This window comes from Lepidochelys kempii, chromosome 2, assembly GCF_965140265.1.
Source record: "Lepidochelys kempii isolate rLepKem1 chromosome 2, rLepKem1.hap2, whole genome shotgun sequence".
NCBI classification, from domain to species: Eukaryota; Metazoa; Chordata; order Testudines; family Cheloniidae; genus Lepidochelys; species Lepidochelys kempii.
The window spans coordinates 10,154,449-10,177,956 of NC_133257.1; the positions used below are offsets into that span (position 1 = coordinate 10,154,449).

The 23,508-nt window shown below is 42.0% G+C and overlaps 1 protein-coding gene across 6 annotated transcripts in view; it reads left to right on the forward strand.

Moving 5' to 3' along the window:
- Positions 1 to 326: 326 nt before the first annotated feature.
- Positions 327 to 23,508, forward strand: part of AGO2 (argonaute RISC catalytic component 2) — a 105,898-nt gene continuing 82,716 nt past the window's right edge. For 4 of the 6 annotated variants that reach the window (XM_073330041.1, XM_073330043.1, XM_073330042.1 and 1 more), the window contains exon 1: positions 327 to 553. In XM_073330041.1, coding sequence (XP_073186142.1) covers positions 514 to 553 — 40 coding nt within the window. In that variant the 5' untranslated portion in view covers positions 327 to 513. The remainder of the gene's footprint in view (positions 554 to 23,508) is intronic. The other 2 variants (XM_073330048.1, XR_012157065.1) reach the window with 2 other exon arrangements.

Genomic DNA, 23,508 nt, shown 5'->3' on the forward strand with positions numbered 1-23,508 from the left:
TTCAGTCCTGTTCAGTCGTTTACAGTTTGATTCAATGGCTCTCAGCATCCCGCTTCCCCACTATAAAATTATTCCAGCGCCCCTGGGTCCGGCAGCTATGGTAGTGGGGAAGGAGGATGCCAGTGTCAGCGGGGATGTGTCATTGGCCCGCCCGCCCAGAGGGAAGGATGGGGTGGGCCGCCGCCTCGGGGAGGCGCGGAAGGTCGGCCAGTCGCTCTGCTCTGGGGGGCGGCAGATCCGGGACGCTGAGGTGGCTGTCCCCGCTTCCCGCCAGTAGAGGGAGGGACGAGAAGGAAGCCGGAGGGAGGAGCGTCCGCCTCCCCCGTGACCACCCGGCTCCTCCTCGCCCAGTGCCGCTGAGTAACCTGGTTTCCCGGCTCGGAGTCGGCCCTCCTCCTCCCTTCCCTGAGCGTCAGTGCAGCCGGGGCTCGGGCTAGCTCCCCAGAGCCGCTGCTGAAGTAGGAACCGCCTGCCCTGGAGAGAGGCGCCGCCGCCGCCTCCTCACACGGAGACATGTATCCGGGAGCTGCCGCCGCCGCCTCCCCCGGACCCGGTGAGTCCCCAGCCACCCGCTGCTCCCCGGCTCGAGCTGGGTTTGAACGCGTGGGACCGTTGGTGCGTGAGCCACTCCGGCAGCGCGAGACGCAGCGCGAGTCCCCCCCGCGAGACGGGGCTGGGGGGACTGTCTGGGGAGAGTGCGCGAGGTGCCAACCGCCCAGCCCTGGGGGAAGGGGGGCGTGAAGCACTCGCGAGCCTCAGCGCGCGCGTCGGCTCCCCACCCCCGGCCGGGCCTTATGGAGTCTCTCGGAATGGCCGCGCGGCCCGGCTGTGCGCTGTAGAAGCGGGCGGGGAAGGAGGGGTCAGGCCGCTGCCGTCCCCTCCTCCTCAGGGAGGGATCGAGCGAGCGTGCGTATCCTGAGGCCTCTTTGTGGGCAGGGGTCCCTGCCTCTCTTTGCCGCGGTGGGGGCTGTCCCCGGAGGTAGGGAAGGCTTCGGGTGTAGGCCCCGCGGGAAGCCTGCGGACGCGGGGAGGGGCTGCCCGGCTGCAAAGCAGCCGCAGGAACTCGGGGGGCCTGCTCGCCTCCTTCACCCGAGAGCCTCGCACGCAGACACTGGCACAGTGCCCCGTTGCTGCCCCTGCTCAGGACCTCTCACGCCAGCCGGAGAGGCCACTGGACGTGCTGGGGGCACAGTGCATGGCAACAGCGGGGCCGTTGTAACCACCGCGGTCCTCATTGCATGCACTGGGATGGCCTGTTGCTACCCGCGCTGTGTACTGGTGTCGCCAGTCAGGACCCAGCTGCTAATTCCAGTATACCCTGCTGCTGCTTCTGCCAGTACTATATGTGCTGGGGTCACTGCCCAGGAGCATGCCCTGGCTGTCCTATGGACCATCAGGATCATTGTTGCACACACTCGCTACTTGTGGCTGCACTGCTGCCGATATTGGACATGCTGTGATCACCACTGAGGGCACGACCATTAGACGTGCTGGTATTGCCATTCAGGGTTTTGCAGCGCCGATTGGGTTTATAACATTAGTGTGAAGCCCTGCCACCACTGCTGTGGCAGTTGGGTTTGTTCTGGAGTGGTGAAAGTGAGGAGGAATTCACCAGTTCTGGTGGGTGTTGTCATACTAGATCATGTGGTGACAAATAATCTTTCTGGAGAGCTGGAACTCATCAAGGAGAAGACTTAGGGACTAGAGAAGAAATTTATCCAAAACAAGTTCATGTCCCCAAACAAGCTTGTAACTAGCAAGTGAAAGTGTGAGTTTGTGTACCCGGATCATAAAAACAATGAAGAGTAAATATTGATCGGAGCAGGGACTGGAGCCCATGTGTTCTCCTTCCCAAATGTGTGCCCTCACCACCAGGCTATAAGGTCAAGCTCGCACTCTCTCTGGGCCAGTGAATATTTAGTTACTAATACAGAATGGAACAGTTTCAGCAGGAGAGATTGAAAAAGATCCACCTCAGAATAGCTAATAACCTGGTGGTTGGGGCACTCCCTTGGGAAGGGGGAGACCTGAGTTGATGTCCCTGTTCCAGAGTGAGAATTCAAACCTGGGTCTCCCACATCCTAGATGAATGCCCGAAGCACTAGGCTATTCGGTGTAAGGGGGGCACCTTCACTTCGGTTTTGTGACTGGCTCCTAAGTCCCCTTATGAATCTCGTCTAAAAAAGCAAAATGTTCTGTTGTGACACTTCTGAAACTTTTTTCCTTTTTTTGGACAAACAGTATGGCAGAATGGATATAAATTCACTAAATGTTTCAGTCAACTCAGATCTGCATTTGTGGTAGGGAGGTGGGGGGACGTTTAGCAAAATAAATTGCACCTAGCTCTAAATTTCATCTCCTAGCAGAGGAGGAGAGTGAAGATCTAGGGGGCAGGGCTTTCCCAATCAGTGAGATGAAACGAAGCTCTCTTTTAGCAAGGGAATGGGAGCTGTGCTTTTCTTTCTTTTAACCCCTGGAGCTCAGGCCTGCTGCTAGACATACTGGGGAAATTGATTATGCTGTGTAGCAGCAGCATCAAACTCAGATTCTGCTATTGCTATGCACCTGTGCTCGTGCCCTGCTAGTGCAGACACTAGTGCTATTATTTTCATCCTCCCACTTACGCACACTGGGGCCTCTGCGTGCATCCCACTACTGCTGCCAGGTTCATCTCATTCACCCTCAATAAACGTTCAAGGGTCATGGCTCAGAATCTGCCATTGCTGCCAGGACTACGCTATCCACTTCCTATTTGACACACCTCCATCACAGTTCTCTACGCTATCTTGCTATTTTTTTAAATGAATGTATGCTGGTGTTACATTCACCCCTTTGAGTTAGTTAGTATATGGTTTGAGTACTCACTACACATACAGCTGGATCAGAGTTGATAGGTGTCCGTAGAACTGCCCGTATACATGTCTATCACCACTTAAATACTGTGCACTTAAACCTCACTGCCGTCAGAGTTATCAAACAGTGCTGCTGCAGTATACACACGCAAGTAGCCACCTCCTTATTCAGATTCCATCACCAAACTGGTCTCCACAGTCCACTCAGATCTTGCCATTAGGGTCTCTTGTCCCTTTTGCCAATCCAGTCATTCATTTGCCATAGCATTTGGTGTTAAATCTCCAGTCCCCTCCTGGACTGAGCATTTAAAAAAAAAAAAAAATTGACTCCTGTGTTGCTGCTTCTTTTATTGGTACTAAATATGGCAACTTAATTCTAACAGGCTGTTGTGTGAGGGGGATTGTGCTTAAAAGGGATTTTGGAAGAGAGAAAATTTGTTTGCACCAATCCTAGCTTTCATCTAAATGTTCTTTGAAAAGGGGATTAGAGAAGGTGCCGTGATGAGGGGCTTCTCCTTCTGTCCTCTTTCCCAAAGTGTTTGTTTTGGATTCACAACTTGGCTGTGACACTTCATGTGAGGATACAAAGCCTGGTGCTTTACTACTTAGTTTTCTCACAAAAACATTATTCAAAAATGAGTTTCTAGAACACCATAGGAAAACCCTGTCTTTAAAAAAAAAAAAAAAGCGGGGGGGGGGGGGGAGTTTGATTGCACGATCTTTAAATTCTGCGTTCTAGAAGGCCAGGGCAAGTCAAGAGAATATAGTACTATTCATTAAACTAATGAATCTTTATATTTTGAGTAACTAGTAATAAAAGAAGTAGTAAATTTAATCTCTAAACTTTTAAATTACAATATTTAGGGTGTCCTGATACCTCCTAGAATACTTCAAAGAAAATTCTGTACAGAAACAATTTCTGTAAAGTTTACATCTTAAATATATTTTTTTCTCTTGCGCGCTTTTTTTTTTTTTTTTTAAAAGGACACTTGCTTTTGCTTAAATCTGATGTTTGGAGTAGATTTCATAAACATGAGTATTGCTTCACATTTAGAATAAGAAAAAACAGATATATTTGAAAATACATTCTAAAAGTTTGAGAAACAAGTTTTCTAAGTTCTCTTTAATGTGTCATTGGTTCTCTAAGTCTATCAACAAAGACAAAGTTGTGGCTTTTCATTTGATAAATAACACCACTATAGTAATACTTGGGAGGGTTGTGTTACTTTAAGTTTGTTTTCCTCTGTCAACATCGAAATTAACTTTGAGATCTTCCTTGTATGGTTTCTACTCATGTAAATTGCTTTTAAAACTGCTTGTCTGTTTGTGTCATTGGTCAGAAGCTATTCTTGTACTCTAATTTAGAAGGTTTTATTTTAAAAGCTGGCAAATGTAATCTTGACAGGTTTGAAATAATTTTGTTGAGAAATTGAGTGAAAATAGCATGCATTGATTTTTTTTTTCTTTTTTTCATATCCGTTTTAGTGTAACAGGACTCCAAATATGCTTAAAAATCAGGAGCTCATGTCTGTTTTGGTGGAGTTGCCACTAATGGATTCTGTAGCCTCTAAAACTAAGTGGTTTTTTGGGGGGGGGGCGAGGAGGGGGGAAGAGATTGTATGTAGAAATGTACAAATGCTTTACCTGGTTTTTGGAATTTGAGGCGATTAGGATGTCTATTTTGCCATTGTGTGACATTTTTTATACTTGGGTTTTTTGTCTTGATGATCTACTATGGGAAGATGCTGGTTGTTGTCTGTTCTGAAAGACCATTAGGGACACGTACTTGAGTTGGCATTGGACCATGCTATGAGGATCAGTATTGTACTTTAAACTAAGTGACTTCAACTGTCTTGTCCTTGGTTTAATTCTACAAAACAAAAATAATACAAAGAAAAAACCCAAAACCTGTGTTGAGAAATTTAGTATTGCAAGGTTAAGTGCACAGATAACAAAATGTGCATTAAACTTAACTTTACTCTGTCCGTTTGTGTGAATACACTGATTGTTGTTTCTCCAACTTAAATTTCTTTCTACAGTCTTAGTTACATGCACAGCACATTGTAATTGTTTATACTCTAAGCTCACAGCCATCATGGTTAATACACCTTTGATTTAGATTTCTCAAACTTTTAAGGTGTATATTTTAATAATTGTCAGCACTAATAGTATGGCTTATCAACCAGCTGTACAGCCTGAAGAGATGAGGTAATTACGGCAGTGCAAATTAAGGTGGCCTATATATGCAAAAACACTGTATTCTTGTAAACTTCAAAGGTAGTATGTTACTACTTCATTTTTCATATAAATGACATGTAGCTTCTGGCGTACAGTACACTTAATATACAGTCAGAGATTATTGTAATGTATACATGAAGGAAGGAAGAGTTAAGGTTGAACTTTCCTGACTTGTGAATGCTTAACTGTGCAACCTTAATGTTCTTTTAGAACAGCTTTTATGTGGAATTCCGTAGGACTTTTTGAGCAAGAGGATAGAAAAAAAGGAAAGCAAGAGAAACGTAACTATTCAGGATTTTGAAGCTCTGCTGGCTTGCAAAAAAATTGACAATGTGTATAAATTCCGTTATAGAGAACTAGTTAGTTGAACATCACAGGCAGCTTTGTCCCACACAACTTAGGACTGCAGAAGGGAACCTTTGCCTCCACAGGTTCTGCAGGTGCATATGAGCACAGCTCCCTCCCAGGCACTTTAAGTATATACTAGCTCTTCCTAATCCTGTTGCTCCTTACAAGTTTTGCAGGGACTGAGTCCATATGTGTGTTCAGTGCATTTTAAATTAGTCATGCACACATGCAGCCCTCCTTATCTGTGCATTTCCTATGCTTGGTGAAAAATTTGTTCAGATGACCTGAACATGTACAGTAAGCGATTTTTCAAAAGTTCATGACTAGTCCAAAATAAATAAATAAAAATTTTTTCTACAGCACTCAAAGATAACTGACAATGAAAGCTCTCTGCATTCCAAGTTTCAACCTCTATCCAGTAAACTGTAGAACTTGAGCACATTCTCCTTTTTTTAGTACTAGGAAGCATTTCTTCTTCTCTTCATTCAAAAATAGCTGAAGATTTTCTGCTTAAATTTTCAAATTAATTTTCTTGGACTAGAAGCCAGACCTAGAAAATGTCAGCCTGAAAAGTGAAAAGTTTTAGAAAGTTATGAACCCCTCAGAACAAAAAGGGTTGGAGTTAGAAACCTTTTTGCGGCTTTTACTCTGGATTCATCACAGGAATACTGTAGTTGCTATACTGGTCTCTCTAGTCTGGTATCCTGATTCCAGTAGGGGTCACTAACTGGTGCTTCAAAGGAAGATGTAAATTTCCCATAAGTTTCTCTAACCAGGGGCATGTAATGGTTGGCTTATATCCTGAAGCAAGAGGGATAATACTGACTGTGGTTTTAATCTACCTAGTGTAATTTTGAATGTTCATATAAATGGCTGTTTTCAACCCAGTAGTCTGTTTCTCTCAACATCTTTGTTAGTGAGCATCACAGGTTATACTTTGTGTAAAACACACTTTTTTCATTTGAATTTAACATCTGTTGTATTTTTCCTCTTTGATAGTTGTGCAATCAGTAAAATTATCAGACTGAGCTTCTCTATACCATTCATTATTTTATATACCTCTATCTTGTCTCTTAGTTGTCACCTCTCAATATTTCTAATAGTCATCTTGGACATAACTGAAATACTAGACATTCGTATTAAACCTGTCCAGTTACCTTTCTTCACCATAGCCCAAAGAGAATAATTAACCAGAACATCAACAAAACAAAAAATACCTATCAGCCCCAAATACCAGCCCTCTCCCTTCTCCCCATATACTTGGCAGTGAGAAAAACACATGCTTTCCAACAGGCAGTCTTTCTAGTATTTCCTCAGAGGGAAGTAGTTTCATGCCTCTAATTTTTCTTTTCTATTTTTGCTGTATCCCTTTTGAAATGGAGTGATCAAATCTGAGCACAGTAATCAAGGTGAAAGTAAACAATTGATTTAGACAGTATCAGTATAACATCAGAAGTGCTGTCCTCCTAATACAGTCCAACATCTTTGCTTTTTTCACTGCTGCTACATTTTGAGCAGCTGTTTTTCATTGAGCTGTCCACAGTGCTGCCTAGGTCTCTTTCCTGAGTCAGTATAATTAGTTTAGAAAGAATAACCTGAAGTATGCAAATAATGATGGATTCTAATGTGCATTCGCTTGCACTTGGATACATCAAATTTAATCTGTCATAGCACTGCTCAGTTATTTTTGAAGTTCCTCAGTCTTTTGTAGACTTGACTAAACTAGGGCTTGAAATATTTAAAATGACTCAACCTAGCTAGAGGCAGATATGAAAAATGGATGGGACTCCTACTAGTGAGGTCTATGGTTAGCAGGTTCCAGGGGAAGAGCCCAACAGACCCTGTCCCTAGATGATGGGAATGAGAAAGATGGTAGAGTATGTCACTTCTTCTCACAGGTGAAATGAGTATACAAAATGCAGAATAGTACATAATTAGGTGTTTCACTTTCTTGACAGTAATACTGGTAACAACTTGGTTGCCCTTAATTAAACTTACCCTCATCTTTTGTTCCTCAGGTTCTTACACATGATAACTTATGTACTTATAAGTATATGTGGTGGTGGTTGTTTTTTATCCTCTAACTTTGACCATTGTGAAGGCCCTGTGATTTTTGTGTTTTTTTTTTTTGTTTGTTGTTTTTTTGCAGGTACATAATTTTGTCATAGAATCCACCCCTTGCTCCAGAGTCTAAGCTTTGATTTAAAACAAAACATAGGTTGGTCTACACTGAAAAGTTACGTCTGCATAGTTGTCTCTCTTAGGAGTGTGAAAAATCCACACCCTGAGCAGAGGTAATGCGGAATCACTTGCCCCTACCCCTCCAGATTTCTGCGAGCACTGAGCTGCCCTTATAGGGTCAGTTCACTCTGAGCCCTGCAGCCCCACGAATAGCCCATGGCTGCAATGGCTGGATGATACATGAAACGCTACAGGGGCCAGATGTTGACCAATACTTGTGATTGAGCTTTGATTTAGTAATTAACTAAGGACATTTTTGTGCCAAAAGTACAGTATTGTAAATAGAAACTTGATTGGTCTCTGGCTTCAATAACTTTTATCTGCTTTGTACAGCAGGAAGTTCTTTGACTAAATTTATGTCAGACATGTAATCTCTGCAAACATAGTGGTGAAATAATTAACAGGAGCCTTTTCAATATGCATCTAAAACAAATACAAGGACATATGCTTTTGTGTGCTAGATATGCTATAAAAGGAATAAAACAATGTTTTAGTTTGTAGATAATTTGTCCTGTCCTCCACATTGTGATAGGTGGGATGGGTTTGGAAGGAAGAATGAAAGTAAAATTATTTCGAAGGTACATTCATGCAGTGGGGGTGGATTAGTACAAGTACCTGTCTTCTATATTTACAAATTTCAGTGTCATGTAGCTGAAACTACACATGCGTGGTATCTACCAATATTGTTTTTAACAGAAATAGTAGTTCCTGCTGTTGCCGGGTAGAGCCATGTTTAAAAGTGTTATACTTGAGAAGATGGCTATGAGACCAGTGTAAACTTCTACAGCTTTATATTGGTGTAGAACACGGTTTTGGCTGCCTGATTTGGACAGGGCCAAAATCTTAAATTTGTCTCTGAGGGCTTGTCTAAATTACCTGCTGGCTCGATGGGCAGCGATCAATCCAGCGGGGGTCGATTTATCGCATCTAGTCTAGACGCAATAAATCGACTGCCGAGCGCTCTCCCGTCGGCTCCGGTACTCCTCCGGGGTGCGAGGCGCAGGCGGAGTCAATGGGAGAGTGTCAGCCATCGACTTACTGCGGTGAAGACACTGTGGTAAGTAGATCTAAGTACATCAACTTCAGCTACGTTAAAAGAAAAGGAGTACTTGTGGCACCTTAGAGACTAACCAATTTATTTGAGCATGAGCTTTCGTGAGCTACAGCTCACTTCATCGGATGTTATTCATGTAGCTGAAGTTGCGTAACTTAGATCTATTTCTTTTCCCCCTCTTCTCCCCCCAGTGTAGACCAGGCCTAAGCCATGTACTTAGACTAGAGCAAGAGTCACAAACTAGAATGCCACATGTGTTTATAAACTGGTTTATAAGGATGCAGTGCTTAGTGTTGTGAGGTGAGAGCAAGAAGTGCCATTATAGCTGGTAATGTCACAGATAGGATATTAGTTAGGGTATGTCTACGCTTAACTGGGTGATTAAGACCTAGGTCTGAGCACTTGGATTCATCCAGCCTGAGTACGAGTGTTCCTGCAGCAAAGCCCTTCCCCATTTATTTGCCTTCACTGTGTCTACCCTCACCAGTGTGTGCGGTTCTTTGTGTTGAGATGCTCTGGGATTTTTTTCCCAGTCAGTTATGTCAATTTCTGGAGAGCTTGTCTGCCCCTTGTGGGGGGTGGGTGACAGAGGAGGGAGAAGGAATTGTGGAAAGGACATTGGAATACTATGAGCACTTGAGTGATCTTGCCTGTATCCTCGCCGCAAATGGGTTGCAGCCTGAACTAAGGCACAGCTTGAGCTTTAACCCATGCCTCTAGCCACGCAAGCAAGCATGGGTTCAAATAGAAAACAAACATAAACTTGAAGGAATCTGATTAAGCTAAACTGAAATAAGAGTTTACATAGGGTTCCATGTCTTAACTAAATCAGTTTAAAAAACAATTTAAATTAAACTGATGCAACTTTATCACGTAGATAAATAAGGTCTTAAGAATGTAGGAATTGCTATACTGGTCAATATTCTCTCTCTAACAATGACCAGCAGCAGAAGACTCAGGGGAAGGTGCAAGAAACTGTGCTGTAGGTGGATGTGGGATAACTTGTCCTTGTATCCCTTCAAAAACTTGTTTTGGTGTTAGCAGTTACTATTATAACCTTAAGTGATCACTCTGGTTACAGAGTGTATGGTAACACCCATTGTTTCATGTTCTCTGTGTATATAAATCTCCCCACTGTATTTTCCACTGAATGCATCCAATGAAGTGAGCTGTAGCTCACAAAAGCTTATGCTCGAATAAATTGGTTAGTCTCTAAGATGCCACAAGTACTCCTTTTCTTTTTGCGAATACAGACTAACACGGCTGCCACTCTGAAATCTATTATAACTCTGGGTATTTTTGTTACCTGTATCAATGCTCAATCTCTGTATGAATCTTGCTAAATTTTTGGCCTCACTGATATCCTCTGGTATTGAATTCCACAGTCTCATTATGTGTTGTGTGAAAATAAATTTTTGTTTCTCAATTCTGAATTTGTTGCTTTTCAGTTCTGGTGAATGCTCCCTTGTTCTTCTATCATGAGACAGGATATAGAAGCTAATATTTACCACTTATTGTTATGTATACGTTTAAACTCTTGGAGGTTGATGAAACATGAGTTTCCAGACAACTCGGAGGAAGACCATTGAGCTGTTGGAACAGTCCATTAGTGGTTTGGGAGGATTGTGTTAACATTATTTTGATCTCCTCTGATTATAGTGGCTTCAAAGCAGCCTCTCTGCTGGCTTTGTTCCCATAGTTTACCATGGTTTACAGGTGGGTGGTGACTGAGTGAGAGGCAGAATGGCTAAAATGGTTTGCATTCAACTTAAACTTAACATGGTCAAAACTGGGCTCTTCTTTTTCCTTCACAAGCTTCTCCCTCACCATCGATGGCACCACCATCTTCTAAAGTGTTAATATACACAACCCCGGTGTCCTGTTTGATTCTGCTCTCTTTCTAGACACTCGCATCCAGGCCATGTTCAAGTCTTGCCACTTCCTCTGGCATAACACTTCTAAGATCATACCTTTTTATCTTGGACAACAAAATTAAAAGGTAATCCAGACCCTGATCTCTCATTTTGATTACTGCAACTTCTTCTCTAGCAATGTAAACAACCACTTAGCTTCCTTAGTTTCCATTCAGAATGCTGCAGCAATCATCTTGTAGGCTATTGCTCTTACCATTTCACCCTCCTCGAAATCCCTCCACTGACTACGCTGAATACAAGCTCCTTGTCCAGTCTCTCTCTTTTTTTTTTTTTTTTTTTTGGTAAGGGAATTCATAACCTCTCCACCCTATCCCCAACCCATCTATTCTCTTAACTTATTGCATCAGCTGCCCCTCTCATTCTGCCAATTGTGCCAGGGCTTTTCTCTTGTTTGCTTGCTTTTCCTGCAAGCAATTTATTCTTTCTTCCATGCTGCTACTCACATGTGGGTTGCCTTCCCCATACTAGTCCCTAAAGCTACTACCCTGTCCTTCCCTTTTCCCTATTGTTTCTTCTAGCCATCATTGTTTCCTGTGGTAAATTAAATTGCAGAAAATACTGTCCTATTTAGTCTGTGCATTGTCTAGTATAATGGGGACCAGTCCTGATCAGGGCCTTCAGTTGCTACATTGATATAAAAAAAAGTAATAGTAAAACTGGTGATGGAATCTTGAGCGGAATCTCGTCGATGTCTGCATACTGAAGTTTTCAAGTGCTGTATCTTGGGGCTATACAGGAAGTGACTTGCACGCCTGGCCTGCGGTGTATTCAGTATGTTGATGAAACCCAGCTCCACACTTGGGTTACAACAGACCTGGATGGTAAAGAGGAACACGTATTCCAGTGTTTTATGAAATTGGAGTGTGGATGATGGTGAGCTGTCTGAGGCTAAATCCAGATAAGACTGAAGTGATGTCGGGGGCACCAACTGCAGGAGCTTGAAAGTGTAGCAAATGGACAACCAACCTAATTCTCAATTACTGAGAGACAGTCTCCATTCATTGCTTTCCACAACCAAATCGCTGTACAACTTTTCATGAGTGATGTACCCGAGTATTTGGATTCTAATATATAAACTCTACTGTTAAATCTATTCACCTAAATTTGGGTTATTACTGATTATGTACTCTGTGTATCATGACTTTTAAAAACAAACTTTGTATTTGTGGATAATCTAAGCACTATACTCAGATGTACAGACACTCTTTTCTCAACCTGTGTATTATATAATTTTTTGTACATTAGCTTTAATTTTTTTTAAATCTGTAGCTGAGGGAGCACATCCACCATTTCTGACTCAGATTTACAATCTTGGAGTTTTGCTTGACTCGTGGCTACTTTTTAGGAGATTAGATAGCAGCTGTGACCATATCTGGCCATGTTCTCCTATGTGTGGCTCTATGAGTGGCCAATTTAAATCTTTCATGTGTTCATCTCGAGATTAGGTTTCTGTAATATGTTGTATGAGGGGGCTACATACTGGGACAATTCAGAAGATCAGACTAATGCAGCTGCTTGCTTGCTGAGTAGTATGTCCTGTAAGGAGTTCACACTACCAGTGCTCAGAGTTGTGCTGACTTCTGTTAAGTTTAAGGGTGGACTTCAAGGTGCTGGTCTTTAGCCCATAAAGCCCTAAATGATTTGGCCACTTGAGTCCTCTTGCTATATTGTCACAATTGAGATCAGTGGAGATGCATGAACTGGAGCTCACTTGATACCAAATAGTATTATTGTAGTGCCTAGAGCTCTGGCTAGGTCCCAGAGAAATTCAGGAGGTAGAGAACAAGAAAATAAATCATAGTGAAAAAAGGGGAAAATTTATTATAAAATTATCACAATAAAGAATACAATTTTATCCTGTACTGAAAATATTCTATTATAGAAGGTTCTTTTTTACTGCCTCTATATACTGATGTAGAAAACCACAACATTATCTCTTGAAAACAGGGTTACACATGAGTGGGTTTCCTGTAAACTAAAGACATGCCCACATCTGCTTTCACTATCTAAATAGATTAAATACAACATATTAAAATTGTAGAGCTTTATTTGAAGTTAGGAAATTCAGAGTTAAAAACTGAGTATATTTTAGCTATAAGTCACCTTGCCCTTGCACAAGGCTTTTTCAATTAGGAAGGCAGGTATTACTTTTGATGCATCTCTTATAAAGGGATCCTTTCGTGGATTGAATCACCACCTAAAGTAATTTTAAGTGTTTGACATTATGTGAGTGGGGAAGACCTAGAAACTCAGCATTCTTCTGGACCCTATTTTTCTATAATGTAGAAAAGGCAGTCACAGAGAGTGGAAACTAAGCTTAAAAACTCTGAAAAGCCTGCTCTCCTGGTCTTATTCCATAGGAAGGTGCAATAATTTGTTGTTTGGGGCAGGGCCTTATTGTGTTTGTACAGTGCTTAGCACAATAGGGTTCTGATCTTGGTTGGCGTTTATAGGTTAGGAAAGATGTCCTAGTGGACAGGGCACCATACAGGGACTCTCCTATAGAACCTTGATCAAGTCACTTACTCTATCCCAGAGGTTCTCAACCTTTCCAGACAACTGTACCCCTTTCAGGAGTCTGATTTGTCTTGCGTACCCCTATGTTACACCTCACTTTAAAAACTACTTGCTTATAAAATCAGACATAAAAATGCAAAAGTGTCACAGCATGCTATTACTGGAAAAATTACTTACAAAATCAATTGGAATATATAAATATTGTACGTACTTTTCAGTGTATGGTATATAGACGAGTATAAACAAATCATTGTATGAAATTTAGTTTGTAGTGACTTTTTATGTTGCCTGTTGTAAAAATAGGCAAATATCTAGATGAGTTGATGTTCCCCCTGGAAGGCCTCTGTGTACCCCCAGGGGTACATGTACCCCTGGTTGAGAACCACTGATTTATCCTGTCTCGGTTCATAACCTGTAAGATGAAGATAGACTTTTACCTCAGAGGAGTGTTGAGGGTAAAATCTCTTAATGACTGTAAGGGCTCAGGTACTATAGTGACATATAAGTACTAACTAATGATAAACTCAGAATAGAAATTCAGTGTTGTCAGTGGCCCTTTTCACATAGAGAGGGCATAAGAAAAACAGAGCTCAACTTGAGGAGTCTTAGGGCTTGGCTACACTTATTTTATAGCGCTCTAACTTGTTGGCTCAGTGGGGTGAAAAATCACCCCCCTGAGTGCAGCAAGTCGGAGCACTTTAAAGCACTAGTGTAAACAGGTTCCCAGCGCTGGGAGCTAATCTCCTCGTGGAGGTGGATTACCAGGAATGCTGGGAGAGCTCTCTCCCCCGCGTGCTCATGCGACCACACTCGCACTTCAAAGTGTTGCCGTGGGAGTGCTCCCATGACAGCGCTTTTTGAAGTTTCCAGTGTAGCCATGCCCTTAGACCATTGCCAGGAATGGCCTTCCCTTCTGTACTGAGCTCAAGATTGGGGGTGTCCTCCTCTTACTCAAGGCTTCCTTAGGAGCGATGATGACATAGACTATAGTTCTCCCCAGGACCCCTTACTATTCATCATGTTCCTGAAGTGGAGCAAAAAGCCCTGAAGGAGAAGTTAACAATCCTGTAAACAGCCATGTGTGAATTTCTCAGTAGTGATTCACAAGATTAAGAAAAGTTACACCTATGTAATCCTCTCTAGGTTTTCACATTGTGCTTATTGCCATAGTTGTTGAGCGTTTAGTCCTCAGTGCCAAGAATAGAAGTTTTAAGAACTCAAATGCAGAGGAAGATTTTTTTGGTGGGAATATTTTTCTCTTCTGCCATAATGCCAGCATTTCAGTAAACAAAACAAACCCATCAGAGGCCCTGTCCCTCCCATTGATGAGGAAAAAGGTCTTGAGGAGGCAGAAATTGGGATTTTATTCTAGAAAAACTAACATAATATACCTGATTCTTCTGTTTTTATAGAATGGTGGAGTAGCAGATTCTGAACAGAGAAGGAAACAGTTAGTCCTTTATAGATATAGAAAATTCTGCTTTAATCTTGATTTTTTTAGTTTTTTTTTATGTATTTATTGGTTCCCACAAAATCAAATCTGTCACAGGTGGCTAATTTGCTGCTTGTTTTAGGCCTAGTTTCAGGTTTTTGGGCACTCCTGCACTCAGCGTTGCAGTGCTTAAGTCTCATTTTCAGAAGTGATTTAGGCTCCAAAGTCAGCTAAGCATTGCTACATTGAGTGCACCAACACTTATACCTTTAAAAAACTGGGCCTTAACCCCCCAAAAAGCATTATTTTTAAGATATAGAAAAAAGTATCATGGCCAGAGATGATAAACAAGCTAAAGAACATTTTCTTCCCCTTCTCAAACAAAGTAGCAGATGAATAAAGAGTGTATGGGGGATCTAATAAGCACCCACCTCTTGTTTTGGTGAGATTTGGAACTTTAATCAGTGATTCAATTTAATCTAGCAATGTAGTAATTTCATAATTAAGGTGGCAGTGAGAATTGCATTTAAAACAAGATTAAAATTCCTTTTATTTCTCACTTCCATGATTGAATTAATCTCTCTATATTTTAACACAATAACCCCTTCTTTAGCTAACTTTTGAAAGTAGGGAAATAAGTTCTCCCCCTACCACCTCTTCCTGTACTGCAGTGCCGTTCTTTAGCCAATCTACCCCCCCTTTAGCAGCACTGGCAGGGAAGATAAGCACGTAAGTGACATGCCTACCCAGGGTGAACGGATCAGTGTGCTGGGAGCAGAGTGTTCATGTGGGGTGTTGAGGAAGAGATCAAACTTTCGGGAGGGAAGGGCATGGGGAAGCACTGGTATTTTGCTACTTGCCATAGCTCTGAAGTCTGCTCTACACCTAAAACATAGGTCAATCTAGCTACAGGCCCGTGAACATTATCATGCTTTGTGCAATGTAGTTAAGTCAACCTAACCCCCATTATACATGCAGCTAGGCTGTCAGAGTTCTTATTTTGCCCTAGCTACTGCCTATCAAAGGGGTTTATTTACAACAGCAATGGAAGAAACCCTTCTGTCACTGTAGAGTGTTTATGCCACAACGGCTTAGCTGCAATGCTGTAGCTGTGCCACTGTAGCCCTTGTAGTGTAGACGTACCTTCTAACAAGCCACAAAAGATTTGTAGGCTGGGAATGGCAAAGGATTGCTAATTTTTCTACTTTCTCCTGAAACAGTGATCTCTGTCTGTCTCCTAGACTCTCTGCCTGGCCTCCTCTTCTCCTTACAGCCTATCGTACTTCCTTGCTCCCTACTATGATCCTAGCCCCGTCCTCCTCATCAGTTCCCCTCTCTGGCCATCCTTATGTCCTCCAACTACAATCCATCATGATCTCTATTGCCAATCAAATCCTGCTTTCCATTCCCTGCCTGCAAAGCTAATATTTAAAAAGGGCAAGTAAATGACCTAGATAACTATAGGCTAGTCAGCCTGCAATCAATCTATCCTGGATAAAATAATGGAACTACTGATACAGGACTTATTCAATAAGGAATTAAAGGACGGTAATTAATGCCAATCAACATGGGTTTATGGAAAATAGCTTTTGTCTAATTTTATCTTTTTTGGTGAGACTACAAGTTTGGTTGATAAAGGTAATAGTGTTGATGTTCTATATTTACAGCTCTGGAAGGCATTTGACTGAGTACTGCATGACATTTGGATTCAGAAACCAAAGTGATACAAATGGTACACATTACGTGGATTAAAAACTGACAGGTCTAAAAATATTATTGTAAATAGGGGACCATAGAAATGATGCACAAACTATGACAGTGGTAAATCATGAAGAGAACAGGTCACTACTACGGCGCAATCTGGATCACTTGATAAGCTGGGCACAAGCAAACTGCATTGTCATACAGCTACATATAAATGAGTTAATCTAGGAATAAAGAGTGTAGGCTATACGTACAAGATGGCAGACTCTATTCTGGTCTCAAGGCTGATTCCCCACTCTGGCACTTTGAGTGCAGAAGGTTGGGGCCCTCAAGGATTCTAAAAATTAATACTGGCCACTTCAGGATTATATTAAACTCCCAAGATTACAGCTTTTCTCTGACCTTGGATGGGTAGATGCTGCTGCCACCCAAGTGCAAAAACCACTTTTGGAACCCAGGAAGGCGCACTTGGGAATTCCTTCCTATAGGGGACGTGAAAGGGCTTGAGGGTACCCTTTGGGGAAGAGCTTAGAAAGAAAACAAAACCAGCTGTTGCCGCCAACTGATTAAACAACTTATGCACAAACCTTGTAGGAACACACAAATCCAGTCCTGTTCTTAAAAAAAGGTAAATTTTATTAAGAACAAAAAGAAAATACATCTGGAATTCAGGCTTTTTGCTAGGTTTTAAAAAAACAATTACAAGGATTTAGCATCAAGATAGCTTCTTGAGATCCAGGTTAAAGGTTACAATCAAAACAAAAGCACCTGGAGTTAACACAGAGGAGGGCACAAGCCATAAAGAAATAAGAGAGAGAAACCTAATCGCGTCTTCCTAGACATTTCCTGATCTACTTACATATCTGGGGTTTCAAATGAGTAGTTTCTAGGTATCATCTGATGATTTTCATACCTGGCCCAATCATTTACAGCGTAGTTTCAGCCCTGACTTTGCTCTGTCCCCTCTCTCCGGACAACAACACAGACAAAGGGAAAGTCGTCTCTCTTTCCCCCCCCCCCCCCGCCCATTTAAAAAAGTTCTAGCCTTCCCATTGGCTCTTTTGGTCAGGTGCCCACTCCCTTCCTTTTACCTATGGACTTTTTAAACCCTTTACAGGTAAAGCAAGTGGAGAACAGCTACTAAGAGGATTTTATAGCTAACTGGCTGGCTGGGTGCCCATAAAAGGGAGCCTCCCTCCCCCTTTCATTTCTCACATCTGGAAAGCAGATTTGGAAGTCATGTTGGATAATCAGCTGAACATGAACTCCCAGTTTAATGCTGTACCAAAAGGGCTAATGTAGTATTGGACTTTATAAACAGGGCAATCTCGAGTAGGAGTAGAGAAGTTATTTTACCTCTGTATTTCATGCTGGCGTGACTTCTGCTGGAATACTGTGTCCAGTTCTGATGTCCACTATTCACGAATGATGTTGATAAATTGGAGATGGTTCAGAGAAAAGCCACAAGAATGATTAAAGGGTAGAAAACCTGCCATATAGTATAGAATCAAGGAGTTCAATCTATTTAGCTTAACATAGAAAAGGTTAAGGAGTGACTTGATCTTAACTACATGGGGAGCAAATATTTGATGATTGGCTCTTAAGTCTAGCAGAGAAAGGTATTAATGTGATCGAACGGCTGGAAGTTGAAAATAGACAAATTCAAACAAAATGAGGCATATTTTTTTAACCATGCGAGTAATTAACCATTGGAACAATTTACCAGTGGATGGATTCTCCATCACTGGTGTGATAGGGTCGGGCCAGATGGCTACAGGAGAATGATAGAAGGCAGATATATTAGCCCCGGGTTGAGTAGGTCCCTTTTCCCTGGGTAAGGCAACAGGGAAGGTTCCAGAACAATCAGGAACTTTCTGGAAACAATTAAGACAATCAAGAAGCTGCTAGAATCAATTAAGGCTGGCTAATCAGGGCACCTGAGTTTAAAAAGGACCTCACTTCAGTGTGTGGCGTGCGTGTGAGGAGCTGGGAGCAAAAGGCACTAGGAGCTGAGAGTGAGAATGCGGACTGTTGGAGGACTGAGGTGTACAAGCATTATCAGACACCAGGAGGAAGGTCCTATGGTGAGGATAAAGAAGGTGTTGGGAGGAGGCCATGGGGAAGTAGCCCAGGGAGTTGTAGCTGTCGCACAGCTGTTCCAGGAGGCACTCTAGACAGCTGCATTCCACAGGACCCTGCGCTGGAACCCAGAGTAGAGGACAGGCCCAGGTTCCCCCCCAAACGTCCCAACTCCTGGTCAGACACAGAAGGTGTTGACCTGGACTGTGGGTTCATGAAAACAGCCAAACTGAGGGCTGCCGTGAATCTCCGAGGCGAGCAGATCTGCCAATAAGTGCAAGACCCACCAAGATAGAGGAGGAACTTTGTCACACTGGCAATTTTTAGATCAAGATTGGAAATTATTTTAAGAGACCTGCTGTGATCATTTTTGGGGGGAAGGTCCATCTTGCCCAGTATCCTCTCTTCTGACAGTAGCCAATGCCAGATGCTTCAGTTGGAATGATCAGAGGGTAGTTGGAAAGTAACTGAAATACTTTTCTCATGGATTGTATTTTCCGAATGGACAGTCTACTGAGGAACAATCTACACTCATTCCTGTATTTGCTTTCTACAACCAACTCTCTGAATAACTTTTCATGAGTGATGTACCCGAGTATTCAGATTCTAATATCTAAACTGTATTGTTAAATTTATTCACCTGAATTTTTCGGTTATTGCTGATTATGCACTATATGTATCTTATGACTTCTTAAAACTTTGTATTGTGGATAATCTAAGCACTACACCAAGATGTACAGACACTCTTTTCTTAACCTGTGTATTATATACTCTTTAACATTAGCTTTAATAAAAATTTTAAATTGAGTGATCCATCCTCTGTCATCCAGTCCCAGCATCTGGAAGTCAGAGGCTTAGGGACATCCAGAGCATGGGTTTACATCCCTGACTATTTTGGCTAATAGCCTATGTTGCATCCCTGACTATTTTGGCTAATAGACTATCCTTCATGAACTTATCTGATTCTTTTATAAAACAATTTATACTTTTGGCCTTCACAGCAGCCTCTGGCAATGAGTTCCACAGGTTGACTGTATTGTGTGAAGAAGTACTTTGTTTTAAACCTGCTGCCTATTAATTTCATTGGGTGACCTCTGGTTCCTGTGTTATGTGAAGGGGTAAATATCACTTCCTTATTAACTTTCTCCCCATATTTCATGATTTTATAGACCTCTTCTGTTGTATGTACTGGAACTACAGGAGGGAACAGTTTCCCAAATTAAAATAATCTACTGGTTAATGAAGCAACAATTTACAGTTTATTATATGAAAGACTTCTGAGAGGTCCAAAATGGCCAACTGATGCAAATTTAAAAAACAGCAGAATGCTCTTTACCCTGTGCGATGCATTCTGGACTCTAGAGGAAGACTGAAAATTACCCAGAATGTTCTGGGTGTCAGAACAGCTGCTGCCTTCTCAACATTCCTCCAAACTCCATTTTTTTTAGGAATGAGGATATGTGCTAATGAAATGTTAGAGAAATTTTTACCAAGTGATAGAAGAGAGCTTAGTTTATCTAACTTCAGTTTATAAAATTGGGTATATGCTACCAAACAACACCATTGCAATGGGTGAAATACTGGAATCCTGCAAAGTAATGAATTTCTCATATGGAGATGGAAAAATTAAGATAGCTCAAAAGTGAGAAACTTGAAAGGGTTTATTTTCCTCTTTCAGTTCTATCCCATGGGTGGATGCAAGCATAGGTAGATGTGGAGAGTTGATTGATCTTTCTGGCACCATTAAGGGGAAATTATAAGATTTAAAATGTAAAAGTTCACTTCAGAAAGAGAAATTCACACGAAAAACAGTGGAAAGCTCTCTCTTAACTACTTTGAAAACAGGAATATAATAAGTCTTCTTAGTTAGTCAAATACTGCTTGTATAAAAAGTCAGTCAAATATTTTTCACAAGAAAATGGCATTTAACAAAACCCTTTTCTTTATTAGAAATAGTCTTCAAGAGCCTGGGTATTTTAAAACTGTTCTCTAAGAAGTACAGCCTGGTGTTTTGTAGCATTGGTCTTCTGTTAAGGACTGTTAGAGAAAGATAGGAAAAAAGACCTGCAACATTTTATTAAAGATAAGGAGAGCTCTGCTAAGCAGCAGCTACTAAGACTCGCAGTGCTGTGTAAGACAGACATCAATTTGAACCTGTCTTAATGTATACATCTTTATCTTGTGTTCACTTATGCACATTCTGTGGGATTGTGGAGTTACCCAGACACGTTTTTTTTTGTTGTTTTTGTTTTGTATTAGCATTCAAAGGCCCCAATCAAAATTGATGCTCCTTTAGGCTAGGCACTGTACAAAGTAAGGGACACTCCCTGTCCCAAAAGAGTTTACCATTGGGCTTGAAACAAGATCCAGCAAGCAAACCAATAGGAGAGAAGTGCTGGGTAAAAGGAAAAAAGACAACATTAAAAATAATTGTTTTACATAGAATCACTATGTTCATAACTTGATGGTCTGAATCATTTAACATTTAAATGATCTCTGTATAAATGTCAGTAATTCCCACTGGCTCTTTGTCTATTGTATGATTTCCTGTAGGTATCATGGTAGAAATGAGGAAAGTTTTGAAGGAGGAGGGTATAGTAGCTTTATGGGAAAGGTGTTCCATGCATGAAGGGCAAGGTGGAAGAATGCACAGACACTCTTGTGGGAGATGTGAACAAGTGGTGGTTGTAGCTTGCATCACTGGTGCAGTGAAGGGGTGAAATTTAAGACGCAAGAGCAGATAACTAGAGAAGACCAAAATTGTAAGATGTCTTAAAGGGGAGGTTAAGCTTAAACTTGATGGGTGGAAAATGAGAAGCCAATGGAGAGATTAAACCAGTGAGAAAAATGAGCAGGAGGATGACTTTTTAGCAACTATGTTTTTTTAATGGTCTTGGAGGTGTTGATATCAAAAATCACTGTTGGATGTCTGGTGGTGTTACTGAGTTGGCCAATGAATCTTAAAAAAGGTCCATCATGGAGCCTTTCCTTTTAGTTAATGAAACATTTTTGAGAACGAGTCTGTGAAGGGGTGAGGTGCTGAGAGGAGAGATGAACATGCAGTCTCACAGACCCTTATGAAGCATTCCACAGAATGAGAGCTAGAGAACTGCTGTGCTAGACTCATCTGTTTTTGACAAACTAGTTCAGTTTTAATTGGAGTGCATTTTCCATATATTACTTCAAGTGATCACTGGTTTCTCACCACTGGAGAACATTGGTATGTTGTCCACATCTGTCACTCAAGCAGGTAGTGACCAATCCAGGGTGTCTGCCCAGGTTTCATCACACCACAGAGCACAATTAATAGATAAGAGGACTCTTTTTGTTGTGTGGCTCACCACTGCACAGAAATGGTCGTCTAGCAGTGACCCAACCCAACACAGCAAATGAACTGACAAGGTTTGGACAGCATTGGCAGTTAGGAAGGAGAGTGGGTATGGGTGGGGAGAAAACTGATCAATCTGAACAATAAAAGAGGTAGAACAATTCTCTCTATTCTTCTGCTCAGACAAAATAGACCTAAGACTGCACAGAAAGAACTCCCTTAAGCACTTGCCATCTGAAAGCTTATCTTATGCAGTCCTGTCCGGATAGTACGCTCAGGGTGTGACTGGAATGAGCCAGTTGACTGCTTTGCACAGTTTGCCCTCTAAGTCTTGCTCTCCTCCCACTTTAGTCCAGAAGGAGGTGATTGCGCTAGTGGAGTGGACAGGAAATTTTGCTAGGCAGGGGAAGACAGCTAAGGAGGAAGGAAGACTGTGAAGAGAGAAAAGGGAGAACCTCACTGGCTGAAGGTGCTAAAATAAGATTCTTGTTGGCTGTCATCCTGCCTTGATTAGCAAATGAGAGGATGTACTATGAGTCTTATCTGGCAGCAAGTTGGGAGTAAGGAAACATCTGTTTCAAATATTCTAGAAAGGTTAGCAAGATAAAGATGCACTTACTGGAATGAAATTGGGACTGTCTTTGTTACCTACATCTTCTTCTTATTCTAGACTGGACATGCCCTTAGCTTGGTTTCTGTAAGTTCTCCTATAGCAACACAGGCAACTTGTTCAGTTCACTTTTATGATCTCAGATAATCAAAAATTAAACTACAGAATTAAATATGAAAAGAACACTGCTAGAGAAATTTTGCAGCTGCAGCAGCTTAAAAGACTCCTTTGTTGAAATGACACTAAAGGTAGTTGCCACACCCCAGATATTGCTGCATGCATATGGAGACATCTGCACTGCTCCTCCAGAGGAGATGTCTGCTCTGTTGGCTGAGAGAATTAATACAGTCCAGCTATCAAGATCTCTCACTGCATAAAGAAAGTTTATTTTGAAGGTTCCTAAAATTTTCTTCCCTTGATAGAAAATTTGGACATTAAAATATTAAAAACAAGGTCACTAAGTAACCCAGCCTACTCACCCGGATCTTGCTAACCAAACTCTAAAATTTCCTTTACACGCTAAGAAAACATCTGACTATTAAATACAAGTTAGGGCATGTCTATACTTGGAAATTTACAGGCATAATTATCCTGGTAAAACTTTGACAGTTGAAGGCAACTGCATCTGTATTTTCCCCCTGAGGGGAAAGGCACGCTCAGCAGCAAGGGCACCCACTCTTAATTTTCTGGCTCCCTAGCCATCACCTCTCTTGTGTGGAGACGTGCACCCTCTCTCCTTCCTGACCTGTATTCCCAGATTGCACAGTTCCCTGTCTTCACTGTGAATTCCCCAGCAAAGTCAGTCTGCCTAAACAGGCCAGCTCCCCTGCTTTACTTTCTCTTCAAGGGTAAATGCCACAGCTATGAGTTACCACACAACTCTTTCTAAGCCAGCACATGAATCATTGCTTGCCTTGTGGGCCAGTGGCATATGTGTGCATTTGGTGCAAGCAGCTCATGGCCCTCAGAGTCTAAATACCGGCTCTTGAGACCAGAGTGGCTGAACTGGAGGAAGTAAGGGAGACAGGGAGGTACATAACCGAGACTTTCCAGGACATAGTACAGCGGTCCTATCCTCAGTCTGACAGCGTCTGTGCTGTTGAGGAGGATGGAAGTCTCGAGGAAGGAGAGCACCAAGCTGCAGTGGAGGGAAACAATTCCATAGTTGGAC